General features: G+C 57.9%; 1 protein-coding gene across 1 annotated transcript; it reads left to right on the plus strand.

Moving 5' to 3' along the window:
- Nucleotides 1-295: 295 nt before the first annotated feature.
- Nucleotides 296-21,863, plus strand: EVC2 (EvC ciliary complex subunit 2; the record flags this gene model as incomplete). Its single annotated transcript, XM_006108301.3, has 11 exons — nucleotides 296-471; nucleotides 1,490-1,649; nucleotides 3,047-3,501; nucleotides 6,418-6,622; nucleotides 8,421-8,543; nucleotides 13,367-13,594; nucleotides 16,161-16,375; nucleotides 16,562-16,649; nucleotides 18,226-18,422; nucleotides 19,798-19,899; nucleotides 21,222-21,863. Coding segments are annotated over 11 exons (2,217 nt in total), but the record flags the coding sequence as incomplete, so codon positions are not given.
- Between the last annotated feature and the right edge of the window lie 363 nt (nucleotides 21,864-22,226).

Genomic DNA, 22,226 nt, shown 5'->3' on the forward strand with positions numbered 1-22,226 from the left:
GGTGCGCAGTGTGGTTGGGGAAGGTGAATCGCAGGTGGAGTCAAGTTCAGGGCGGCCAGGATGTTTGATGACTCGTCACATCAGGTGGGGTCCAGGGCACTTTTCAAAGTCCTCATTTCTTAGTCGTGTTTCGTTTCCTTCTAAGCCTTGGTTAAGGGCAGAGAAGATTACAGTTATCTCAGGGCCCTGCTCCTGTGTATTTTCTTCAGACAAGAAATGGAATATTTTAAGTGTCTAGAAAGCATTTCCTCTACATTTCAATCAGGCAAATGCTCTTGATTTCCTTTTCGAGCAGGAGGAAGTCGAAGAGTTGATGGACTTTTTCCAGGCCAGTAAGAGGTACCACCTGAGCAAGAGATTCGGCCACAGGGAGTACCTGGTGCAGAACATGCAGTCGGCGGAGACCCGTGTGCAGGGCCTGCTGAGCGCTGCCGCTGCCCAGCTGACCCTCCTCATCCAGAAACACGAGAGGTAAACCCCAGAGTGTCCCAGTGATGCAGACAAGCCGCCTTGCCCCGCATTCCTCGCCCGAGGCCGCTGCTTCTGTTCATTCACCGAAGGCACTGTCCGCTCCTTGCTTATGTCTTAAGAAAATTCTCTGATTGTAAGACTCCGGTTCATTGTAGAATTTAAAAACATGCATGATAGCCCGGGCCGGTGTTGCTAAGTGGTTAGAGCGTCGGCCCGTGCACTGACGGGTCTCGGGTTCGATTCCTGATCCAGGGCATGTATCTAGGTTGCTGGTTTGATCTCTGGCCCCCCATGGGGCTCGTGTGGGAGGCAACCAATCAATGTGTCTCCCTCACACCAGTGTTTCTCTCACTCTCTCTCTCACCATTCCTCCTTCCACTCTCTCTAAAAATCAATGGAAAAATAACCTCGGGCGAGGATGAACAAAAACACAAGAAAACATGCGAGATAGTTCAGACAACCCAAATGCTCCTCACAACTTCACAGGTGCCAACTCATGGCCAGCGGGGCTCTACAGACCACCCCGGGTTATTTTAAAGCAAATCCCGACATCTCACTGGGAAATGGGTGGTGGAGCTCACGCAACTGTGCGTGGGGAGTAATCTCATCCGGAAACAGCCTCACAGGCACCCCCAGGATCCATGTATAACCACCACCGTGGCCCGTCAGGTGACTCATAGAATTACCCTCACCGAGTACTCCCTACGCTTACCTCTTAGACTTCGCTGGTGCCCTGCTTGTCACCAGGACTTCCTAGCCCACCGTCTCCTTGGAGATCCTGCCTTACACAGGCAGACTGACTGTTACGTTCTTCCCGGGGGTCTGGCCCAGTTTCTGCCTCCCGGGCGATCTCTCCTGGTGTTGAGTTCGGCCGTGGTCCGTGGTGACGCCGAACTTGCCCTTCCTGTATCTCAGAACTGTCTCCCTACCCATCTCCTGCTCCTTCAGGGTAGAGACTCTTATTCAAACCAAAGTAAGAATGTGGAGGCGGCGTTAACCCCGCGTCTCCTTCGTCTAGAGCAGGGTACCTGGATGAAGAGCAGACGGAGGAGCTGATGGAGCGGGCTCAGACGGAAGTCTTCTCCATTAAACAGAAGTTGGACAACGACCTAAAGCAGGAAAAGAAAAAGCTCCACCAAAAATTAATAGTTAAGAGAAGACGAGAGATGCTGCAAAAGGTACGTAAGGAATTCTGCCACTTATTCTTCGTGTAACCATTCTGAACACTCGCCGAAAAACATGTAACTGCACAGTGCGCTCCAGTAGCACAGACAGGAGTTACTCTTTCTGCAGAGGAAGGCTTTACCGAGCATCCTATATAATAAAAGCCTAATATGCTAAGTGTCCAGTCGTCTGGTTGGCTGTTCAGCTAATCAGAGCATAATATGCTAATGATATGCTAAGGCGGCTCAACCGCTCACTATGACGTGCACTGACCACCAGGGGGCAGACAGTTGACCAGTTGCTATGACGTGCACTGACCACTAAGGGCAGTCAACTGGTTGACCAGTTGCTGTGATGTGCACTGACCACCAGGGGGCAGACACTCCAACTGGAAGGTTAGCCTGCTGCTGGGATCTGGCTGATTGGGACTGAGCGAGATGGGCTGGACACGCCCTGGAGCCCTCCCACGGTCCCTCCTCAGCTGGCCAACCTTCCATATCCCTCCCCAGCCCCGATCGTGCACCGGTGGAGTCCCTCTGCCTGGCCTATGCCTTCTTGCAATCTGGGACCACTCGGGGAGTGTTGGAGAGCCGGTTTTGGCCCGATCCTGCAGACCAGGCTGAGGGACCCCACTGGTGCACAAATTCGTGCACCGGGCCTCTAGTGAGTTCATAAAACCCTTCACCGTTCCCCACTGTCCTAGGATGAAGGTAACCGCTGGCACAATGCGCCCTCATTCCTGGGCACACCCCCTCTGCCCTGCCCTCATCCCTTCACACACCCCAGCTCGCACATTCTCAGGTCCCTGCTGTCTGAATGCTTCACCTCGAACAAGATACTTCCCCACTGCCTGCCTGTCACTCCCGGCCTTGGGCACCCCCCTTCCCCCGCCTTTCACATCCCTCCCGGCCTTGGGCACCCCCTTCCCCCGCCTTTCACATCCCTCCCGGCCTTGGGCACCCCCTTCCCCCGCCTTTCACATCCCTCCTGGCCTTGGGCCCAGCAAATGCCTGTTTGTCCCCCGGATTCAGTTTGTGTGTGTTAAGCAACTCATTGAATCCTCACAACCACTCTGCGAGGGGGACGCTGTAATCCTCGCTTTACAGGCGAGGAAATGGGTCCCGGCGAGGATGAGACTCTGGTCCCGCCACCCCGCCTGCCAGTGGAGAAGCAGGATCGGGACCAGGTCTGCCTCCTGGGCGTCACCAAGTCCATAGACGAGGGTTTGGTACACGTGGGACAAATGAAGTTTCCACTGTGTTTGGGGTGTTTCCTTCCGGACAGTTTTCTACCCGTGAGCTTGTTGAGACCAAGGCTTCACCGTGCTCCGCTTCCTTAGCAAATTCCCACGGTGCTTGCCCACAGGGCTCTGTGGGCTGAGCGTGTCCCTGTCCTCCCTGAATTCCCGCAGCACAAGGAGCAGCGCAGGGAGCAGCTGTCCGTCGGGGAAGCCTTCCGAGCGGCCGAGGACGTGGGCCAGTACCTGGGCCAGTGGCGGAGCCTGGTGGCGGCCCAGGGCGCCGCCCTGGAGGAGCTGCAGGAGCGCCTGGACCAGGCGGCGCTGGACGAGCTCCGGGCGCTGACCCTGTCGCTGTTCGAGAAGGCCACGGAGGAGCTGCGGCGCCTGCAGAGCTCGGCGCTGACGCAGGAGCTGCTGAAGCGGGGCGTGCCCTGGCTCTTCCTGCAGCAGATCCTGGAGGAGCACGCCCGGGAGCTGGCCGCCCGCGCCGAGCAGCTGGAGGCCGAGGAGCGGGGCCGGGACCAGGAGGGCGTCCGGAGCGTGCGGCAGAGGCTCAAGGACGACGCGCTGGAGGCCTCGGCGGAGGAGCAGGCGGAGCTGCGGCACTGGGGGCGCTGGGTCTTCCTGTGAGTCACCCTGCTGTCCCCGCGGTCCCGTCCCGCCAGGTGAGGGAGGGGCTCACCCTGGGGTGATGGGATGCTGGGCACCCGACCTCTGGCGGAGGACAGGCGAGATGGACAGCAGTTTCTAAGTCACATGACTCACAGCCCAGGGAGGAGGACACTGCGTGACGCTCAGGGCCGCTCATTCGCGTGGGGGTTGCACGGAACAAGCGGGGCTGCGGGAGGCAGGCCTGGTAGTAACGAGAGGGTGAGGTGCCCCGTTCCCACGGGAGGTGTGATTGCTGAGTTTGAATAAGTTTGTGGGCAGCTGGGAATTGAACCCAGGACGGATGGCTCTGCAGGGACCTCGCCTGCTCCCTGGGTGAGAACTGATGTTTGATGAGGGACAGGAGCCCTTTTGTCCTGTAACCTGTGGTCCTACCGATCAATATGCCTTCAAGTTGCTTTTTCTTTCAACAAACTGACAAACGTCAACCTAAAAAACCCCATTTAGCAAAGAAACAAAACCAAGACCCTTCCCCTGCTCTTTTCTTGGTGTAGAGTAGGGGTGGGGGGCGTCCGGCCCGCGGGCTGTATAAAGAAGGCCCTTGGAGTCATGTGGCCTGGCCCTGCCAAGGCATTGGGGTGAGTTCATTAACTGTTTGACCAAATACAGCAGGCTGAGTTTTAAGTGGATACTGTGTATGGTCTGCAAATGGGAAAATACCCTCAAGGGAGGATTAACACACAACAAAGAAATGAACACACATCACTGGTGTGGCTCAGTGGATAGAGCGTCCGCCTGCGGGCTGAAGGGTCCCGGGTTCCATTCTGGTCAAGGGCACATGCCTGAGTTGCAGGCTTGATCCCCACTGTGGGGTATCCAGGAGGCAGCCGATCCAGGATTCTCTTTCATCGTTGTTTCTATCTCTCTCTCCCTCTCCCTTCTGCTCCGAAATCAACAAAAGTATATTAAAAAAGAAAAAAGCACCAAAAATGCCTCCTCGCATAGCTCTGGGGCCGGAGGTCTAAAGGGCGGTGTCGGCAGGGCCATGGTCCCACCAGGCTCCTGGAGGGTCGCTTCCTGCCTCTTCTGTGTGGCTGCATCCTTAGCGTTTAGTGGCTGCAGACGCATCGCTCCGATCCTGCCTCTGTCGCCACATGGCTGTCTTCCTGTGCGTCTGTCTGTCTGTCTGTCTGCTCTTACAGGGACACCAGTCCTATTGGACTAAGGGCCCGCCCTCCTCCCTGACTGCTCCACTGCATCTGTGAGATCCTATTGCCAAGTAAAGTCAGACTCCCTGGTAATAGGAGTTAGGACTCAAACACACACCTTTCAGGGGGCACAGACGTCAACCCATCACAGTCGGCCACTCAGCGTGGTTTCCATGCGGAACAGCTTCCTCTACGTCGGCGGTTCTCAACCTGTGGGTCGCGACCCCTTTGGGGGTCAAACAACCCTTTCACAGGGGTCGACTAAGACCATCGGAAAACACATATATAATTACATATTGTTTTTGTGATTAATCACTATGCTTTAATTACGTTCAATTTGTAACAATGAAATTGGGGGTCACCACAACATGAGGAACTGTATTAAAGGGTCACGGCATTAGGAAGGTTGAGAACCACTGCTCTACATGACCATCAGCCTTTAGGACCCAGACGGGGGACCCCCAGTCCCTGGCCCACCGGAGCGGAGGTGGGCTCCTCGTCCCGTTTGCAGGGAACTGCTGGCCAGGGTCAGTGGGCAGCCTCTGCTCCCATGCCCGTTATCTGCCAGGTCATGAACGCCGGGAGCCGGTTGCCCTTCCACAGGCAGCCTCACGGCCTCGCGCACTGGACGCTGAGTTCCCGGACCCGGTGTGATGGCGCGTCCCTCAGACAGGCGTGCGATGCTCAGGGAATCCTTGCAGAGTGCAGATGTGAGGAAGGACATGATGTCATTTTGCAGACGTGAATTTCGCTAATGACTCTTGCCCTTTGAATCCTCAGCTCCCCCACCCCCAGCACAGCCCCGCTATCTTCTATGGATGAGAACACACTTCTGTTCTTTTTTAAAGTAAAAAGTATAACTATTTTTTTAAATTTATTTGTCAATTACACTTGATGTACGATATCATAGTCGTTTCAGGTGTCCCACATGGTGATTAGCTATTCACATCCCTTATGAAATGGCCACCCCGAGAGGGCTAGTCCCCACCTGGCACCAAACATAGTTATTACAGTACTAGAGGCCGGGTGCACGAAATTTGTGCACTGGGGTGGGTGGGGAGGCTCAGCCCGGCCTGTGCCCTCTCGCAGCCTGGAAGCCCTCAGAGGATGTTCGACTGCCACAGAGGCAGGAGAGGCTCCCGCCACCACCACTGTGCTCGCCAGCCATGAGCCCGGCTTCTGGCTGAGCAGCACTCCCCCTGTGGGAGTGCACGGACCACCAGGGGGCAGCTCCTGTGTTGAGTGTCTGCCCCCTGGTGGTCAGTGTGCGTCATAGCGACCCGTCATTCCGGCGTTTGGTCAATTTGCATATTCGCCTTTTATTATGTAGGATTATTGCCCGTGTTCCCCAAGTTGTACTTTGCATCCCGCTGACTGTTTTTATAACTGGTCATTTGTATTTCTTAACTCCCTTACCTTTTTTCACCCGTCCCCCACCCCATCCAGTCTGGCGACCATCAGTTTGTTCTCTGTGTCTGTGAGTTTGTTTCTGTTTTATTTGTTTGTTTTATAGATTCCACATATAGGTGGAATTGTGTAGTATTTGTTCTGCTCTGTCTGACTTATTTCATGGAACATAACACCCACTGGGTGGCAGGAGTTCACGGCGCCGTTACTGACAAGGCCAGGGAGGGAAGCATCAGGGTCCCGCAATGACGAGTGGGTAGAGATGCGCGGTCCGTGTGTGAGGGGATGTCACCAGCCACACCCTGTCCCTGCCCCCAGGAGGCTCTGCGGCTCCCCCTTCTCCCTGTCCGAGGAGGAGCTGCTCCGGATGCGGCAGGACGTGCACAGCTGCTTCGCTCAGATGGACAGGAGCCTGGCCCTGCCCCGAATCCGGGCCCGCGTCCTGCTGCAGCGGCTGCACACGGCCTGGCGGGAGGCAGAGTTCCTGAAGCTGGACCAGGCCCTGGCTGCCCCCGAGCTGCAGGTAGGATGGACATCTTGGTGGATTGGTGTGTTTTTTTAATCTTCACTGGAGGAAATGTTCATTGATTTTTTTTTAGAGAGAGAGGGGAAGAGAGAGAGGGGGGAAGAGAAGCATCGATCGGTTGCCTCCTGTACACTCCCCGGCTGGGGATCAAACCTGTAACCTAGGCACGTGCACTGACCAGGAATCGAACCCGCCTTTTTGGTGCACGAGACGATGCTCCACCCACCTGAGCCAGCTGGCCAGTGGCCTCTTGATGGCAGAGGTGGGGCATCTCCTGCTGATGCCGCGGGGCCCGGCCTCAGCCCCCACCCTGGCCTCATCGCACCTCACTGGCCCCCATCCTCCTCTCCAGCCCTGTTGGCATCGGCTGTTCCTGGAGCCGCCAAACTGGTCTGTAGTGGACACACTGGTGCCCAGTCCAGATCCCCTTGCCCGGCTCCTTGCACCGTTCCTTGCACCGTCCACCAGCAGCCATGACCCTAGAACCTAGAAAGTGCCTGTCGCCTGGCAGGTGTGCAGTACATTTTGTTTATTAATAAATGAGTTCCTGAGGACCTCGCCATCTTTAAGTCAGATTCCCCCCCCCCCCACTTTCTTCGAGCCTTCCCGTGGCGCTCTGCCAGGATGTACGCTCTGCCACAATCTCAGGCACATGCTGGTGAACCGGCTCTCAACGGAGGTTCGGGGACATGCGGGGGAGGGTGGTCCCCATTTGTAGCATTTGCCCATTTCCCTGGTGTAAATACTTCTAAGGCCAATTTCAATCTGCCGGCTTGACATCACTGTGCGTGGGGCTGGGGCGATGCACAGGATGGCCACTCCCCTCACTCCCCCACCCCCACACCCCTTCCCCTGTCCCTCTTTGCCTTATCCCCTCCCAGCCCGAATCCAGACTCTGAGCTCCAAGGTCTTCCCTACCAGCCTGGCTCTGTTCCTAAGAGGCCTTGACAACACAATTACTTATTTTTTTGTATTATCCCCGTTAGATCAGGAAATGAAAACTGTAGTTAACTCATGGAATTAGCTGAGCCCAGCCTGAGTATTTAAAGAGTTGAGCTCAGGAGTCAGGAAACCTGAGACCTAGATCTCAGGGCCCCCATGATGTGGCTTGAGGCCACCGAGTCTGCTCTCCTGGCCTCAGACTCCTCCTCTGTCAAATGGGGGTGCTTTGAACTCCGTGAATTTCCGGGTCTGTGCCTCCTTCCTCGGAGGGGATGCGGACGGGCCACCATCCCGTGGCCAGCCTGAGAGATTATTCGGGAGCCAAGGGCCGAGTCTGGTGGGCAGGCCTGTGTCCACGTCCTGAGAAGGAGATCATGGGACCTCCAGGGATGTGACAGGGAGGAGGAAGGGCAGGCGGGCGAGCTGGGAGGGGAAGGAGACCAGCGGCACTGAGCCTCGCAGGTGTGCTGGGCTGGGCTGGGCTGGGCTGTGTTTTGCTGTGTTCTCATGTCCAGTCCTTGCATTATGCTGTTACATTCTGTTGCGTTATTACTTATACTGCGGTGCATTATGGCATGCTGTCTTGTGTTACTTTCCCTTTTTATGTTGTTACGTAGTGTTGTTAGGATCTTGCAGTCATCGGATGAGGCAGATACCCATTTTGCAGGTGTGCAAAGTGAGGCTCAGAGACGGTCGCATCTGCTATCCTCAGTCATTAACCGAATCACAATTTGCTGAGCACCGTGACCTCACCTTGGGCCCCTCCAGCCCCCGAGCTTGTCCGGCCCTCGGGGCCTGACTTTGGGAGGCGGACTGCATGCATGTGCCCGCGTGCTTTCTCTCCCCTCTCCAGCCACAGGCCAAGGCGAGGAAGCCGCGCGCCAAGAGTAAAAGCAAGACCGACCTTCTGAGGAAGTGCATTGAAGATAAAATCCAGCTCTTTGATGGCCCGGCCCCGGAGGACCTGCTGGAAAAGGTCAGTGCTCCCCCTCGCCTGCTGCCGTGGCACTGGGCAGGGCCGGCGACTGTCCACAGGGCGCACGGAGCCCTCGGCTGCGGCTGTCCGGCTGCGACGGTCTGTCTCCACCAAACGCCGAGATTCTAAACTGTCCCAGGTGGACCTGCCCTTCCCGCACGCCTTTGCACCGGCTCCTTCTGTCTGGAACCGTCTTACTCCGCTTGTGCGCCCGGAGGTCTCCGGGTCACCCTCAGGCCCCCCCAGCTGCTGTCCCCGCTGCCCGAGGTTGCCGCCACCTTGGTGCCTGGCCCTGAGCCTGGCGAGGTGTCCGCACGGGGTGCGTCACTCTGTCTGCTCTTTACCCCGCGCACCCTCCGCACCCTCCGCACCCTCCTCGCACCCTCCGGCGCTCCCACAGCAGCCTGGCCTCCATCCCTCGCGTGTTTCCCATTGCTCCCCGATCAGGCTTCCTGTCCCTGCAGAAGGCACGCTCGGCAGCATGGTGCTTACCGTCCACGTTCTTGCCTCTCCCTGGGTTCCCTTCCCACCTGCCTTTACCTGGACAGATGACTCATCCTCCGCTGTCCTCAGGCGTGGCCTCTGCCCTCGGGGGGCCCCTCTTTCAAGAAGCCTTATCGGAACACCCGGTCTTCCCCGGGTTCCCCCCCCCTCAGCTCCCTTTCTTGTCTGTGGTAACACGCGTTGTGCATGTCACTCATTCCTCTCGTGTCCGAGGAGGCAGCCGTGCCCCAGGCTCTGCTGATGAGCTCAGTCCTTGCTCTCACAGGGCACACGTTCTAGCTGGGGAGGAGGGCAAGAAGCCCTTAAAGCAGTGGTTCTCAACCTTCTGGCCCTTTAAATACAGTTCCTCGTGTTGTGACCCAACCATGAAATTATTTTCGTTGCTACTTCATCACTGTAATGTTGCTACTGTGATGAATCGTCATGTAAATATCTGATACGCAGGATGGTCTTAGGCGACCCCTGTGAAAGGGTCGTTGGACTGCCAAAGGGGTCGCGACCCACAGGTTGAGAACCGCTGCCTTAAAGTGATAGACCGCCATCAGTGCCTGCACGGACAGGGGCGTTTTGGGGCGTGCCCTCTGGGCCACGGTGGACCTACGTGCTGTTCTAGATCCACACCCTTGGCGTGTTCACGGTTTCAGAGAGCGGCCGCTGTGCGCCTCGGCGTCTTGGAGTTCACCTCCGCCGTCAGACGTCCCATCCGCCTGGCCGACCTGAGCCCTTCCCTGGATGAATGGTTGTGTGATTGATTTGGGGGGGAAGGACAGACAGGCAGACTGACGGATAGACCAGCGTGCGCTTCCTGCCTTTTCGGAGTTGATGGAGGAAGGTACAGCTTTAATGGTGTTGTCCTGAGAGGCAGCGCAGACACAACACAGGTTAGGTGGCTCATGTTAGCTTTCCAGCTACTAGAAACGTTCTGTCCATCTGCCGAAATCTGTCTGCGTGCCCATCCGCCCATCCGTCTGCTTTTTACGCAGACTGAAACGTGAGGATTCCACTCGGTGCAGCGTTTCCTCCTGCGTCTCTCTCAGCATCGCACTGCACAGCACGTGTGGTCCTCACAGGGTTGAGGCAGCCCTCCGTCAGGGAGCCCTGAGGCTTTCTAGTGCCTTCCTGTTTGCAGTGACCTGGGGAGTCTGCCCGTATCCCACAGCCTTCTGCAGCGAGGCACGCAGAGCAGCTACTGCTGCGTCCACTTCACAGCTGGGAACACTGAGGCCCGGAGAGGCCTGGCCACGGCCACGCAGCTGGCAGGCAGAGGGGCCTATAGGCAGGACCTGTGTTCAGGTAGTGGATCTGCTTGATGAACCCAGAAACGAAGGGGCGATTTCAGTGGGTCTAAGCCATAGTCTCCTGCTGTTTGTGCACAAGGCATATCTTCATTTCTCATAAATATTCCTCAACAGCATTTAAATGTAAGTGAAAATGACATGCCCGCATTCCCCACTCACCCGCTCTTTCCAGATGATTTTAATGGCGTTGCCCTGCGCCTGGGTGGCTTGTCTGCCACACGTCCGAGCTCTCATTCATTATGCAGTCCCCGCGTGCCGGTCCCAGGATGAGCCAGGCCTGCACGGCTCATTAACGGTCCTTCATTCAGCGCCACAGCCGCTGCCAGCACCGCCGTCCTGCTGTGACGCCTCCGCTGCCCTGGCGATCACATGGAGGTGGCTGCCGCCCCTGCGTCATTTCAGAAGTGACTAGACTTGACGCATGAGGATAATGTGCTCGTTTCCGGACGACCTCACAAGAGGGAGCAGCGTGGACTAGCAGGCGTGTGGGAGGGAAGGTGCTCTAGGAAGAGGGGGCTCCATCCATCCAAACCACGGGTCTCTCCCCGTCTCCTGCCCCCGCTTTCTCCCGAGGCAGCCTCTGTCCAGGTGGTCTCCGGCGGACGCAGCGTTGTTGGGAGGGAGATCTCCTGGCTTCCCTCTGCCCCCAAACAAAATCCAGACTCCGGGGCATGGCGTTCAAGGCCTCGCCATCAGCCTCAGCTTCCCGTTCTAACCCCGAGTTCACACCCTTCCAGGCACTGAACGGCACCACGGCTGTCTGCCTGGTTTCACTGCAGTAACTTTTTTTTACGTTGTCCACTAGAAAATTCTACTTTTCACGCTCTTGCGCTTGTGCACACATGCTTTTCAAGAGCCAAGTAGCTCTATAGCAGCGGTTCTCAACCTGTGGGTCGCGACCCCTTTGGCGGTCGAACGACCCTTTCACAGGGGTCGCCTAAGACCATCCTGCATATCAGATATTTACATGACGATTCATAACAGTAGCAACATTACAGTGATGAAGTAGCAACAAAATAATTTTATGGTTGGGTCACAACATGAGGAACTGTATTTAAAGGGCCAGAAGGTTGAGAACCACTGCTCTATAGGGTTTGTGCTTTCAAAAGCAGAGGCTCCTGCGGCCACAGACACGCCCGTTTCTAAATCCCCAGAGGTAACGACTTTTCAGTTTTTGGCTTGACCTTTTCATGTTGGCCTCCATGTCTCTAAATGATATACTTGTCTTGCTGTTTCTCCGTTTCTTGCCTTTGGCATAATCTATTTACCTTCTTTATGGGAGATAAGATTTCGCTACCTTTTTTCAACCTGCAAACACACGGGCATCCTGTCCCCTAACTCCCAATGCAGTTAGATCCGTAGTTAAGATGGCTGTTCTTATGATTATTTAAATGTCATTCACATCTGGGCCACGTAAAAACCAAGAGTCATTCCTCCCCTGTGCAGCCTTTTGTTTTTATTGGAGTTGTTACTATCCTTTGGTTTCTTCCTGGTCACTTTTCTGTACAGTTATCAGCCCTTCCATACACTTCTGGACAGTTGACCGGATATCCTGCCGGGACCGACACACAGGCCATGCCCTCTGGGGCGCGTGGTCGGGAGGACGTCGCCTGTGCCTGCCGCGCCCCCACCCGCACGGTGCCCACAGAGCCAGTGCACAGCCCTCCGGCGTCACACTGGGACTCCCTCACCCTCTTTCCCGACGTCTCGTACTTGAATGACGCACCCTCTGGGAGTGTCCTAGGGAAGGGCACACGGCGATTGGACAGTTGGCAGGTTTTAAGGCTGCTGTGCTTTAATCTGCCCCTTACAGGGCAGAGTTTGGCCAATCTTGGAATTCTGGGAACTTTTCTTAAATCATTTTTTTCTTTTTTCACCCTGTGCCTGCCCTTTGTTCTGTTGCTTTGCTCTCTGAGGAGTGTCCCCAGGGCAGCTGGTGCGGAAGGCGTTGGGACCTCCCGGTAGGGATCAGGGTCTTTAGCAGCTCGTGCTGGAAATGTGGTTTCATTGCTGTGGGCAGCGGGACTGTTTCAGGGAGCCCGTCTAGTGCCGCATGGGAAGGCAGGTCTGCCCCTCTCCCCGGAGCTCTTTCCGACCGGATGAGCCCTCCAGCGCACCTTCTCCCGGCCCGGGATTCACTAAGTAAGCTTCCCAGGGAGAAGGGGAAGAAAGGGCTTTCAAGAACCATTCTTCCCGTAATCTCACGGTCCACGTGTTCTTAAGCACATACGGGAGGCTTTAGTCCCCGCCCCCCATTGTAGGTGTGAATCTGCATAAATAAACTTGAGAGGTAGCCCACATAGTCACTCCCGCTGCCCTGCATCTCCACGGGGACGGGGACGAGGCCTCCCAGGAGATGGGGGCGGCCATGCCCCCAGGGTGCGGGTGGAGGGAATGGGTTCACTCATCTAGAAGTTACTGAGCCCGTTGGCTGCCGGCTCCTCCAGGGGAGCTCGTGTCCTGGTGGGGTGAACGGTGTGGTGAGGGTCCCCCTGGGTGGAGAGCGTGGAATGTGGGGTCACAGAGAAGAGTGACAAACACGTGCAGAGTGAGCACGCTTCATGGGCCGAGGATGCGGGGACATGTCCGTCACCAGTAGAGGCAGAGCATGGAGTGTGGGCCGTGAGCGGTCGGCGAGGGTGGAAGTCACCGGTGTGGGTGCAGGTGCAGAACAGACCCCACCCACCCAGGTGACCTTGGCTGGGGTCGCGGAGCCTGAACCGCATCCTCTACCGCGGGGAGCCTTGGAGGGTTTCGCGCCGGATGGCAGCGAGGTTGGGTTTGCCTTCAGGAGTGGTCAGCGTGGAATGAGCAGCCAGGCCCCAAAGCCCCGTGGGGTGTCACCGGAGAGGCCCCGGGGTCTGAAACTGCAGACTCCAGGCCCGCATCTTAGTAAATATTGGAGGCCTTGTGTCGAGTCCTGAGTTAAAGATGGAAATCTAACGCCTGCCGTTCCGAAGCGGCTGCTCTCGCTGCTCCTCTGTCCGCTGACCCCTCTGGCTTCTGGCTCTGCCCTCCCAGGTCCGCGCCGAGCTGCTGCGGGAGCGGGTGCAGCAGCTGGAGGCCCAGGAGGGCCGCTTCGCCGAGTCCCTGGTCGCCCTGCAGTTCCAGAAGGCAGCCGGGGCGGCCCGGACGCTGTGGGCCTACACCGCCCTCCTGAGCGTCCAACACCTGCTCCTGGAGGAGCTGAGCGAGTCGGAGACGCTGACCAAGGCGGCCTGCGCCCAGATCCTGGAGTCCCACAGCCCCGTGAGTGCGCCCGGGGCGGGCGGGGCTGCGCGTCACCCCTCGGCTCACCCGGGTTCCCCACCACCCAGTGGGCGGGCCTGCCCTGTCCACCCGCGGGTCTGGGCTGTGGTGAGGGTTCAGGAGGTAACTTCCCGGGAGCACATGGCACCACACGGCTTTCACGCTGTTCAGCATCTGGGAGGATGAAAAGCATGAATGAAATGCTTTGGAAGAAATGACTCCTGGGAAAAACTACCAAGTGCACCTCGTTTGACGTCGCAGGTCTTGTGGAACTGGAACGTGTGCAGAGGAGTCATTGAGGCTCGGCACGGGCAGTGATGGGCCAATGAAGGAGGTGGGGCTGGTGCAGCGGGCCATGTGGCCCGAAGGGACTGCACCCCATGTCTGCACCGCGGCTCACACTGCTGGCGTCCACCTCCCCAGCTGTGACTGTCTTCCTCTTCCCCCTCGGGCTCCTGCCCACTTGCTGCTCCTCACCCATCTGTCCATATGGTCTGAATTCATTCTCTCTCTCTCTCTCTCTCTCTCTCTCTCTCTCTCTCTCTCTCTCTCTCTCTCTCTCCTGCCCAGCTTCACAGCTCTGAGGCATCAATACCTGGAAATCGCACTAACGCTCATAGCAGCTCCATGGTTGGAGCCTCATTCAGCCCAGGGCTGGGGTGCTAACCCTGGAGACAGGCGGTTTCTGTGTGATTCTCAGATGCCGAGGGAGGCACAGGAAGTGCGGCCTCTCCCTCGAGGTCATGTGGCTGGGAAGCTGCACCTACCCCGGCTTCCTCTGCTCCGGCCTCCCCTCCGCACGGAGCCAGAGCAGCAATCTTTCCGAAAGACAAATACCACCACCGGCTGCCATCCCCAGCTCAGAGCTTAATGCCTCACCTCTGCCCCTCCCTCCCTCCCTCCCTCCCTCGGACCCTTCGCTGAGCCCCCTGGACCTTCCGGCTGCTTCTGAGCACTGGACAGGTCGGCCCTGAGGGTCCTCTGCCCGGCTGCCCCCCCCCACCCCCGTGACTCCTGTCTCTGGAGGGCAGGTCGGTGACCGCCCGGGCGCCCAGGGAGCAGCTGCTAGGCCCCGCGGGTGGGCGCCACAGCAGGAGATGTGGTTAGACATCTCTGTGCGCCTGACCCTCCTGCTCAGAAATGTCCGAAGGCTCCCATGGTCCTGAGGGTGACACCCAAGCAGCACGTGCCGCACTGTGACCTCAGTTTACCTCTCTGGCCATCTTGGTTCTGTGGGGCTTTGAGACCCTCTGAGAAGTGGATGCAGCGGCCCTTCTGCAGAGAGGTGGCCCATCGTGTACACGTGTGGGGACCGAGGGCCACGTCCCTCAGGAAGCCCATCCAAGGCCTCTCTGGGTGACCCCCCTGCCCCCACCCACCGAGAGGCTGGCCAGCTGTGGGCAATGGGTTCAGTCTGCCTGCAGCTGCGAGGCTGGGGACCCCCTGCCCACACCCCCTTTGCCCACCTCACCCGGCAGTGGGCCGTCTCGCACCCAGAGCGCCTGGTTCCAGTGGCTAAGGGTGCAGCCCTCTTCTGTGTGGTCAGTGAGAGGCAGGGCGGCCCGGTGGTGAAGGACACAAACCTGGAGCCACCTCTGGCCTCCGATTCTGCTCTGACACTGAGAGGTCCATGACCTGGGAGATGACGGGAGCTCTCGGGGCCTCAGTGGCCTCGTCTGTGAAAGAGAAAGAGTGCGCGCTGTGTAGGTGGCTGTAGGATTCAGCGAGGAATTCACGCAAAGCTCTCGGCAGGGCCCGCATCCGAGCACACGGTGCGAGCGTGGCTGCTGCGCTCGGCACAGCCTCCATCCGTGGTGGGTGCCCGCTGCCGGGCACGGTGCCCAGGGCTGCCGACAGGGAGATGCAGGCCCAGCTCACGTTCTGGCAGAAGGCCCACGGCAGTGATTTCAGGTGACAGCAAAAAATGGGGCATTGTCTTCGTCAGCTCTGGCTGCTGTGACAAAACACCATCGAGCAGGCCTGTGTTTTTCCCGGTTCTGGAGGCTGGAGTCCGGATCAGGTGCCGGAGATTCTGTGTGTGGTGCCGGCCCTCTCCCGGGTTGCAGCCCGCTGCCTCCTTGCACCTGCACACGCGGAGAGGGAGCGCCGTCTCCTCCCTTCTCACAGGGCGCTAGTCCTGTCCCAGGGCCCCGCCGCCATCGGTGAGCTCAGCGAAGCTGCTCACCTCCCAAAGGCCCGCCTCCCGATCCCACCCCATTGTGGCTTCGGGCTCCATCGCCTGGATTCTGAGGGGGCAGAGCACTCGTTCCGGAACAGGCATACCCATGGGTGGGGAGTGGGCACGTGAGGAGGTACCAAGGGACCCCTTCTCCTAAGCCAGGGCTGGAAGGAAGACCCAGAATTAGCCAGGCAAACAGGGAAGGCTCTATGGGGTGGGGACAGCATGTGCAAAAGCCAGGGGTTGTGAGATCTGGGGCAGCCTCATCGCATTGCTTGCCAGGGCTCAATGGGGAGGCCGAGCAGGTGGGGTTTTCTCCGGTCCTCTCCCCCCCTACCCCCCCCCCCCCCACTGCGTTGTGCTCACCACCTGCCCCTCTGCGTGCAGGAGCTCCAGGAGCTGGAGAGGAAGCTGGAGGAGGAGCTGGCCCACCAGGAGGCGGCCCAGCGGCAGCGGGCCCTGGCCGGGCGGCAGCAGTGGGCAGAGGACGGGCCCGGGCTCCTGACGGAGCCTGAGGACGCGGATTCCGAAGGGCAGGTCTCTGCGGCGCTGCGGCGGGCCCTGGGCCGGAGCCAGGAGCTCCTGGAGCGCCAGCAGCAGAGGTGAGCCGTCGGGTGCATCACCGGGGAGCGGGCTGGGTGAGGAGAGGCAGCCCTCCTCTCCGGCCCAGTCTCCGTGGACTTGACACAGTACAGCGTGGGTTGGATGGCGATTCTTCGTTAAATAGCCAGCGATCTCACGGGGTTGCTCTGTAATAAAACGGCTCACGCGGTGTCGCTTCCCTGCAGCCTGCGGGAGGAGCAGGAGCGCAGCGTGGTGCTCGAAGACCTGCTGGAGCGCATGGAGGCGGACGCCTTCGTGGGCCTGTACAGCCAGGTGAGGGCGCGTGGGCCGCGCTCTGGCCCTGTTTCCTGCCAGCACGTCACTCCCTTTGCTCAGAGCCCACCTTTCCCGCCTGAGGACTGGGCTGATAGCAGGAACCGGGGGAAGAGCTGGGGAATGGTTAAAGGAGGGGCCACCTGCCCTAGGACAGGACCCAGCAAGTACTGGACACTCAGGACCTCACTGTCGGGCCGGTCCTGCCATCGCCCCTCCAGGCAGGTCTTGCGGAGGCGACACTTGTCCAGGTTCACACCGAGGAGAGTAAGGACGCTGTCCGAGGACGCGCGATTCCTGTGGGGGGCTGAGGGCTGGCCCAGGTTTTTGGGATGCAGAGCCTGTTCCCTCTTAACCTTTTATTTTGAAACTAGAGGCCCAGTGCATGAAAATCATGCACAGGGGGTGGAGGGGGCGGGAAGGGGGTGTCCCTCAGCCCGGCCACTACCTTCTCCAATCTGGGACTCCTCGGGGGATGTCCGACTGCTGGGATCAGTCCTAAACCGGCAGTCGGACATCCCTCTTGCAATCTGGGACCACTGGCTCCTAACCGCTTGCCTGCCTGCCTGCCTGCCTGCCTGATCACCCCTAATCACTCTGCCTGCTGGCCTCATGCCCCTAACTGCTCCCCTGCCGGCCTGATCACCTCTAACTGCCCTCCCCTGCTAGCCTGATCGTCCCCTAACTGCCCTCCCCTGCTGGCCTGATCATCCCTAACTGCCTCTGCCTTGGCCCCTGCCACCATGACTTTGTCCGGAAGGAGATACAGAAGATGTCCAGTCTAATTAGCATATTACCCTTTTATTAGTATAGATAATATTAGATTCGCAGGAAGTTGCTAAGGTAGCCCATAGGGTTCCCGTGCCCCTCCCACATTTCCCTCAGTTTTCCCAGTGGCTGCACCTCACAAACCCAACACAACACCCAGGCCAGGACAAGGACGTTGCTACACAATCTGTCATCGTCACATGTGGAGTCCCGTAGCCAACACCACGATGAACTGTCCCAGGGCCACAAAGGTCTGCCTGTGCCGCCCGGGTGGGCACACCCACCCCTCAGCCCTGGTGGCCGCTCCTCGGTTCTGGAATGTCACACACAGGGAGTCACACGGGCCGGCCCCGCGGAACCTGGCTTTCTTCACTCAGTGCACGGCCCCGAAATCCACCCGCTTCCTCACCGCCCGGTGCTGTTCCCGTGGGGCCACAGCACGTTTCTTTAACTGTCCGTGGTTTCGGGACATTTCTGTTGTTTCTGGAGCCTGTGCTGGCCCCACCCCGGCTCCGCAAACATGAGTAGGAGAAGGGACATTAGTAATTGTCGCTGCTGCAGGCCAGGGTGTTAGCCAGCGGGTGAGCTGGGGGTCCTCGGAAGGGATGGGCGAAGGCTGTGCAGATGTCATGGGGAGCCAGTTCTGTGATTTGGGGACAAGTTTCTAAGACTGAGCTACTTGGCTATGCATTTCCCTGGGAGGAGGCATCCTAAGCCTGTGATCCATTAGAACTTGCCTTTCATCAGGCTGAGCCCCACTGCCTTAGCCCCTGGGAGCTGAGGCCTGAGCTGCTGCCTTACCCCCTAGGAGCTGCGGCTGGCCTCGTACCTGTCCAAGCTGACGATGGTGCCCGCGGGCACGCTGCGCCGCCTCCTGAGCGTGGCTCTGCCCGCAGCCCCACAGCCTGAGCTGCTGGCCTTGCTGGAGTCGCTCAGCCAGAAGCAGCCGGACCCCGCGGCGGAGCATGATGGTGGCGGGGAGCAGGCCGACCTGGGCCGGAGGGGGTGAGTCAGCATCTGGGGAGCAGTGAGCAAGAGTCAGGAGAACAGATGGAGGGCGGGGCGCGGGACGCGGGGCCCACGGCACAGCCTTCCCTGGCCGGCACGCCATTGCCCAGAGCAGGGGCTGCCAGGACCGTCATCATGGGTCGTTTTCCCGTCCTGGTGGTCCCACATGTTTTGTCCACACTTTCTCCTTTTGTCACCAATTTATTTTTCAAGTAGGATCTTAAGAAAGTAAGTTTCTGCCCTCGGTGGTTTGGCTCAGTGGATAGAGCGTTGGCCTGTGGACTGAAGGGTCCCGGGTTCGATTCCAGTCAAGACCACATGCCTGGATTGCAGGCTCAATCCCCAGTAGGGGGCGTGCAGGAGGCAGCCAATCAATGATTCTCTCTCATCATTGATGTTTCTATCTATCTCTCCCTCTCCCTTCCTCTCTGAAATCAATAAAAAAAAAGAGAAGAAAGTAAGTTTCTGGGCTGTAGATATGCTGGACACACATTAATGACAATGTAAAATACACACATACTAGAAACAGTGTAAAAAACACAACAGGAAAGTCATGGCTCCACCAGCCGGAGGAAAGGGCTGGTGGGATTTGACTGCAGTTCTTCCTCCCTCACGTGTTTCTCTGCTGGGTTGTGTATATGCATGTGTGTGTGCATGTGTGCATGCATGTGTATGTGTGTAGTAATCCCATGTGCACCGCCTTGCCTCTTGCTTCCCAGAACCTCAGACAGAAGCTGATCTTATTTTCTTCCAACTCTGGTTGATGTGCAAAGTCACTATATAATAACTAGAGGCCCGGTGCACGGATTCATGCACTGGTGGGGTCCCTTGGCCTGGCCTCCACCTCTCCCAATCCGGGACCCTTGGGGGATGTCGGACTGCTGGTTTCAGCCCGATCCCCACAGGCTAAGCTGAGGGACCCCCCCGGTGCACAGGCACCGGGCCTCTAGTATGCATATAAGATCTTTGGTTACTCTCTTCCCGCCCTCCCCACTTCCCTCTGAGACTCATCAGCCTGTTCCATGTTTCCATGCCTGTGCGTTGAGCGTCTGCCCCCTGGTGGTCAGTGCGTGTCATAGCTACCAGTCGAACGGTCAAATGGTCACTTAGGCTTTTATATATATAGATTAACACACTATTTAGACTGTATTTTCTGTTATTTTATTCACAATTTAAAGTCATGCTTTTCACAGCTGTTGAAACACCTTCATAGGTATTATTTTTACCGGCTGCCTAATATTCCCCCAGGTGCATGTGCTCTGGGGCCCTATTACTGGGCTTGTAGTGTGGGCTCCTTCCCCTCAGGCCGGGGTAACGGCTCCTGGGAGAGTCTCTTCTTCCTGAGAACATAGACGCTCCTTCTTGCCTTCAGGAAGCACCAGGGCTGGTGGCAGGCCTTAGAAAGCAGGCTGCGCGGAGAACTGAGAAGCAGCGGCCTGGACAAGATGCTGTGGGCGCGCCGGAGGAAGGAGAGGTAATGACGGGCACCTGCTGCAGGGGTGGGGGGTGGGGGGGACCAGGGCAGCCTGGGAGCCGGAGGGCAGCCTGGGAGCTGGTGGAAGGGGCACGGATGAGAAGGGGCCATTCTTCCTGGAGACCACAGTCTCCTCCTACTCCAGGAGCTGAGGGTGAGCCTCCAGCCAGTGGGGGGTGTTCGCTTATCCTACGTTAGCACTTGGATTACTGTACGCCTTTTCACCAGTGGACCTTTGTTAATGGGATATCATTAGAAGGAGGGTAACTCCTCACAGCTGTTCACTTTATGGTTGGAGAAGCCCGTCTTACTGCACTGAGCCTCCCAGGAAGTGGGGACGGTAACCCCAGAGCTCAGGGAGCTCAGATGAAGAGGCCCCGGTCTGCGCTGTAAGGAGTGGCCCTGGGACTTGGGACATCTAACTGGCCCCTCTCTCTCCCTACACTCCCAGGCCAGTGCTTTCTTCTCTACCAAGTGTCTTTCTCCTTTAACTGGTGCCCGCACCCCCGGGGAGCAGAGGGGAGCGGGCGGAGTGGCTGCAGATGGCTGCAAACAGTTGACCAGTGTCTCCAGTGATGCCCATGGGAGAAGATATGGAGAAAAAGGAGCACCAACTAGTTCATGATGGGCTGGAACGTGGTCTCCAGCGTGGGCCCTGGGAACAGTGGGAATCCAAGGGGAGTGTCCACTCCCCTAATTTCTCAGAGCCCCGGTGCAGGTGCTGAGACTGCGCCCCCTAATTGTCCCTGAGAAATACCTCGGAGACGTGGGCGGTAGGCGCAGAGCAGAACTTAGTCCCCGAGACATTAGGTCCGGATATTGAGCCCAAACCAGGAAAAGGAGATTCGAGCTGTTCCAACGGTGAAGGGCTCCACCAGAGAACACAGTCGATTGCGTGGGATCAGGATGGGGGAGCGAAGGCATCCTGGGCCGCATTCCCAAAGCGTGTCCCTCTCTCCTGCTTCAGGCACCTTTTCCCCAACTTCTGTTGCTTTGTAATGAGGTGTTGCCGCCAGCTTTTAGTGTGAGGGCCACAGGCAGGGGTGTCCTGGGAGGGGGACAGGGGCTCTATGTGTAGCATGTGCCAATTTCCATGGTGTAAATACTCCCACCGTGGCTGATTGCAAGCGAACAACAAGATGGCAACAGGTGAAACTCTTGAAAATGGAACGGTTGTCAGTCAGGTTGTCTGCAGCCAGTTTCAGGGGCCATCTGGTGACCAACAAGAAAGCCTCCCTGTACAATGGTACTTTATTGGGGACCTAGGGACAGAGAAGGGGGTGCTCCCAGGACACTCTTGTCATCTTCCGTTCTGTCTGCAGCATACTGAGGAAGACGTGCCCCCCTCTCAGAGAGCGGACGGTGTGCTCAGGGAAAGGGGGCTGGCCACACCTGTCCCTGGAGTCCAGCGGCGACCTGGTGCCCGTGCCCATCGTCGGGGCAGAAGCCATTGATTTATTGAACATGGGCGAGAAGCTCTTTATATTCAGAAATCCCGCGGAGCCGGAGATCTCGCTGCGCGTTCCTCCCAGGAAGAAGAAGAACTTCCTGAATGCCAAGAAGGCCGCCTGGGCCGCGGGCATGGACTAGCCAGCAGGAAGGCGCCAGGGACTGAAGACGGGACGACGTGCTTTCTCCTCCCCACCTGTGTGGCTATAGGGCACAGTCTGCAAATGTCAACTGCAGGTGGCAGACACAGACACCCCGACAAACCCCGACTTTCAGGGACCCAGTTTGTTCTCATGAATTCCAAGAGGGCCCGTTCTCTTTGGAGGGACGCGGTGAGAGGGGACCAGCCGTGAGCACTTGGTCCCCGGACCCCGAGGGCCTGCGGTGACCAGCCCCCCTGCACGTCCCCCAGTGTCCGGCTGCGGAAAGGGCTGGGTGTGGAAGGCAAGGCTCTCTCTTCTTACATATTCTGTGTTTGTCGGGGGAATTTTCAAGAATAAATGTATTTTACACAAGCTCTTCTCAGCGGAACTCCTTTTCACTGTAGGTGGGAACGCCCACTTTTCACTGCGTCTGCGTTCGGCCACGTGATCTGTCCCACAGCGATTTGCCCTCTCTTGTTCCAGTGGCCAGGAAACGTCTCCAATTCAAATCAGAGTTACTTTTCCATCTTTATTCAAAATATATTTTTATTGATTTCAAAGAGGAAGGGAGAGAGAAAAAAACCTCAATGATGAGAGAGAATCATTGACTGGCTGCCTCCTGCACACCCCACACTGGGGACGGAGCTGGAAACCCGGGCACGTGCCCTGACCGGGAGTCGACCATGACCTCCTGGTTCATAGGTCGATGCTCAACCACTGAGCCACGCGGGTGAG

The sequence above is a fragment of the Myotis lucifugus genome, unplaced genomic scaffold, assembly GCF_000147115.1.
Source record: "Myotis lucifugus unplaced genomic scaffold, Myoluc2.0 scaffold_2046, whole genome shotgun sequence".
Taxonomy (NCBI): Eukaryota; Metazoa; Chordata; class Mammalia; order Chiroptera; family Vespertilionidae; genus Myotis; species Myotis lucifugus.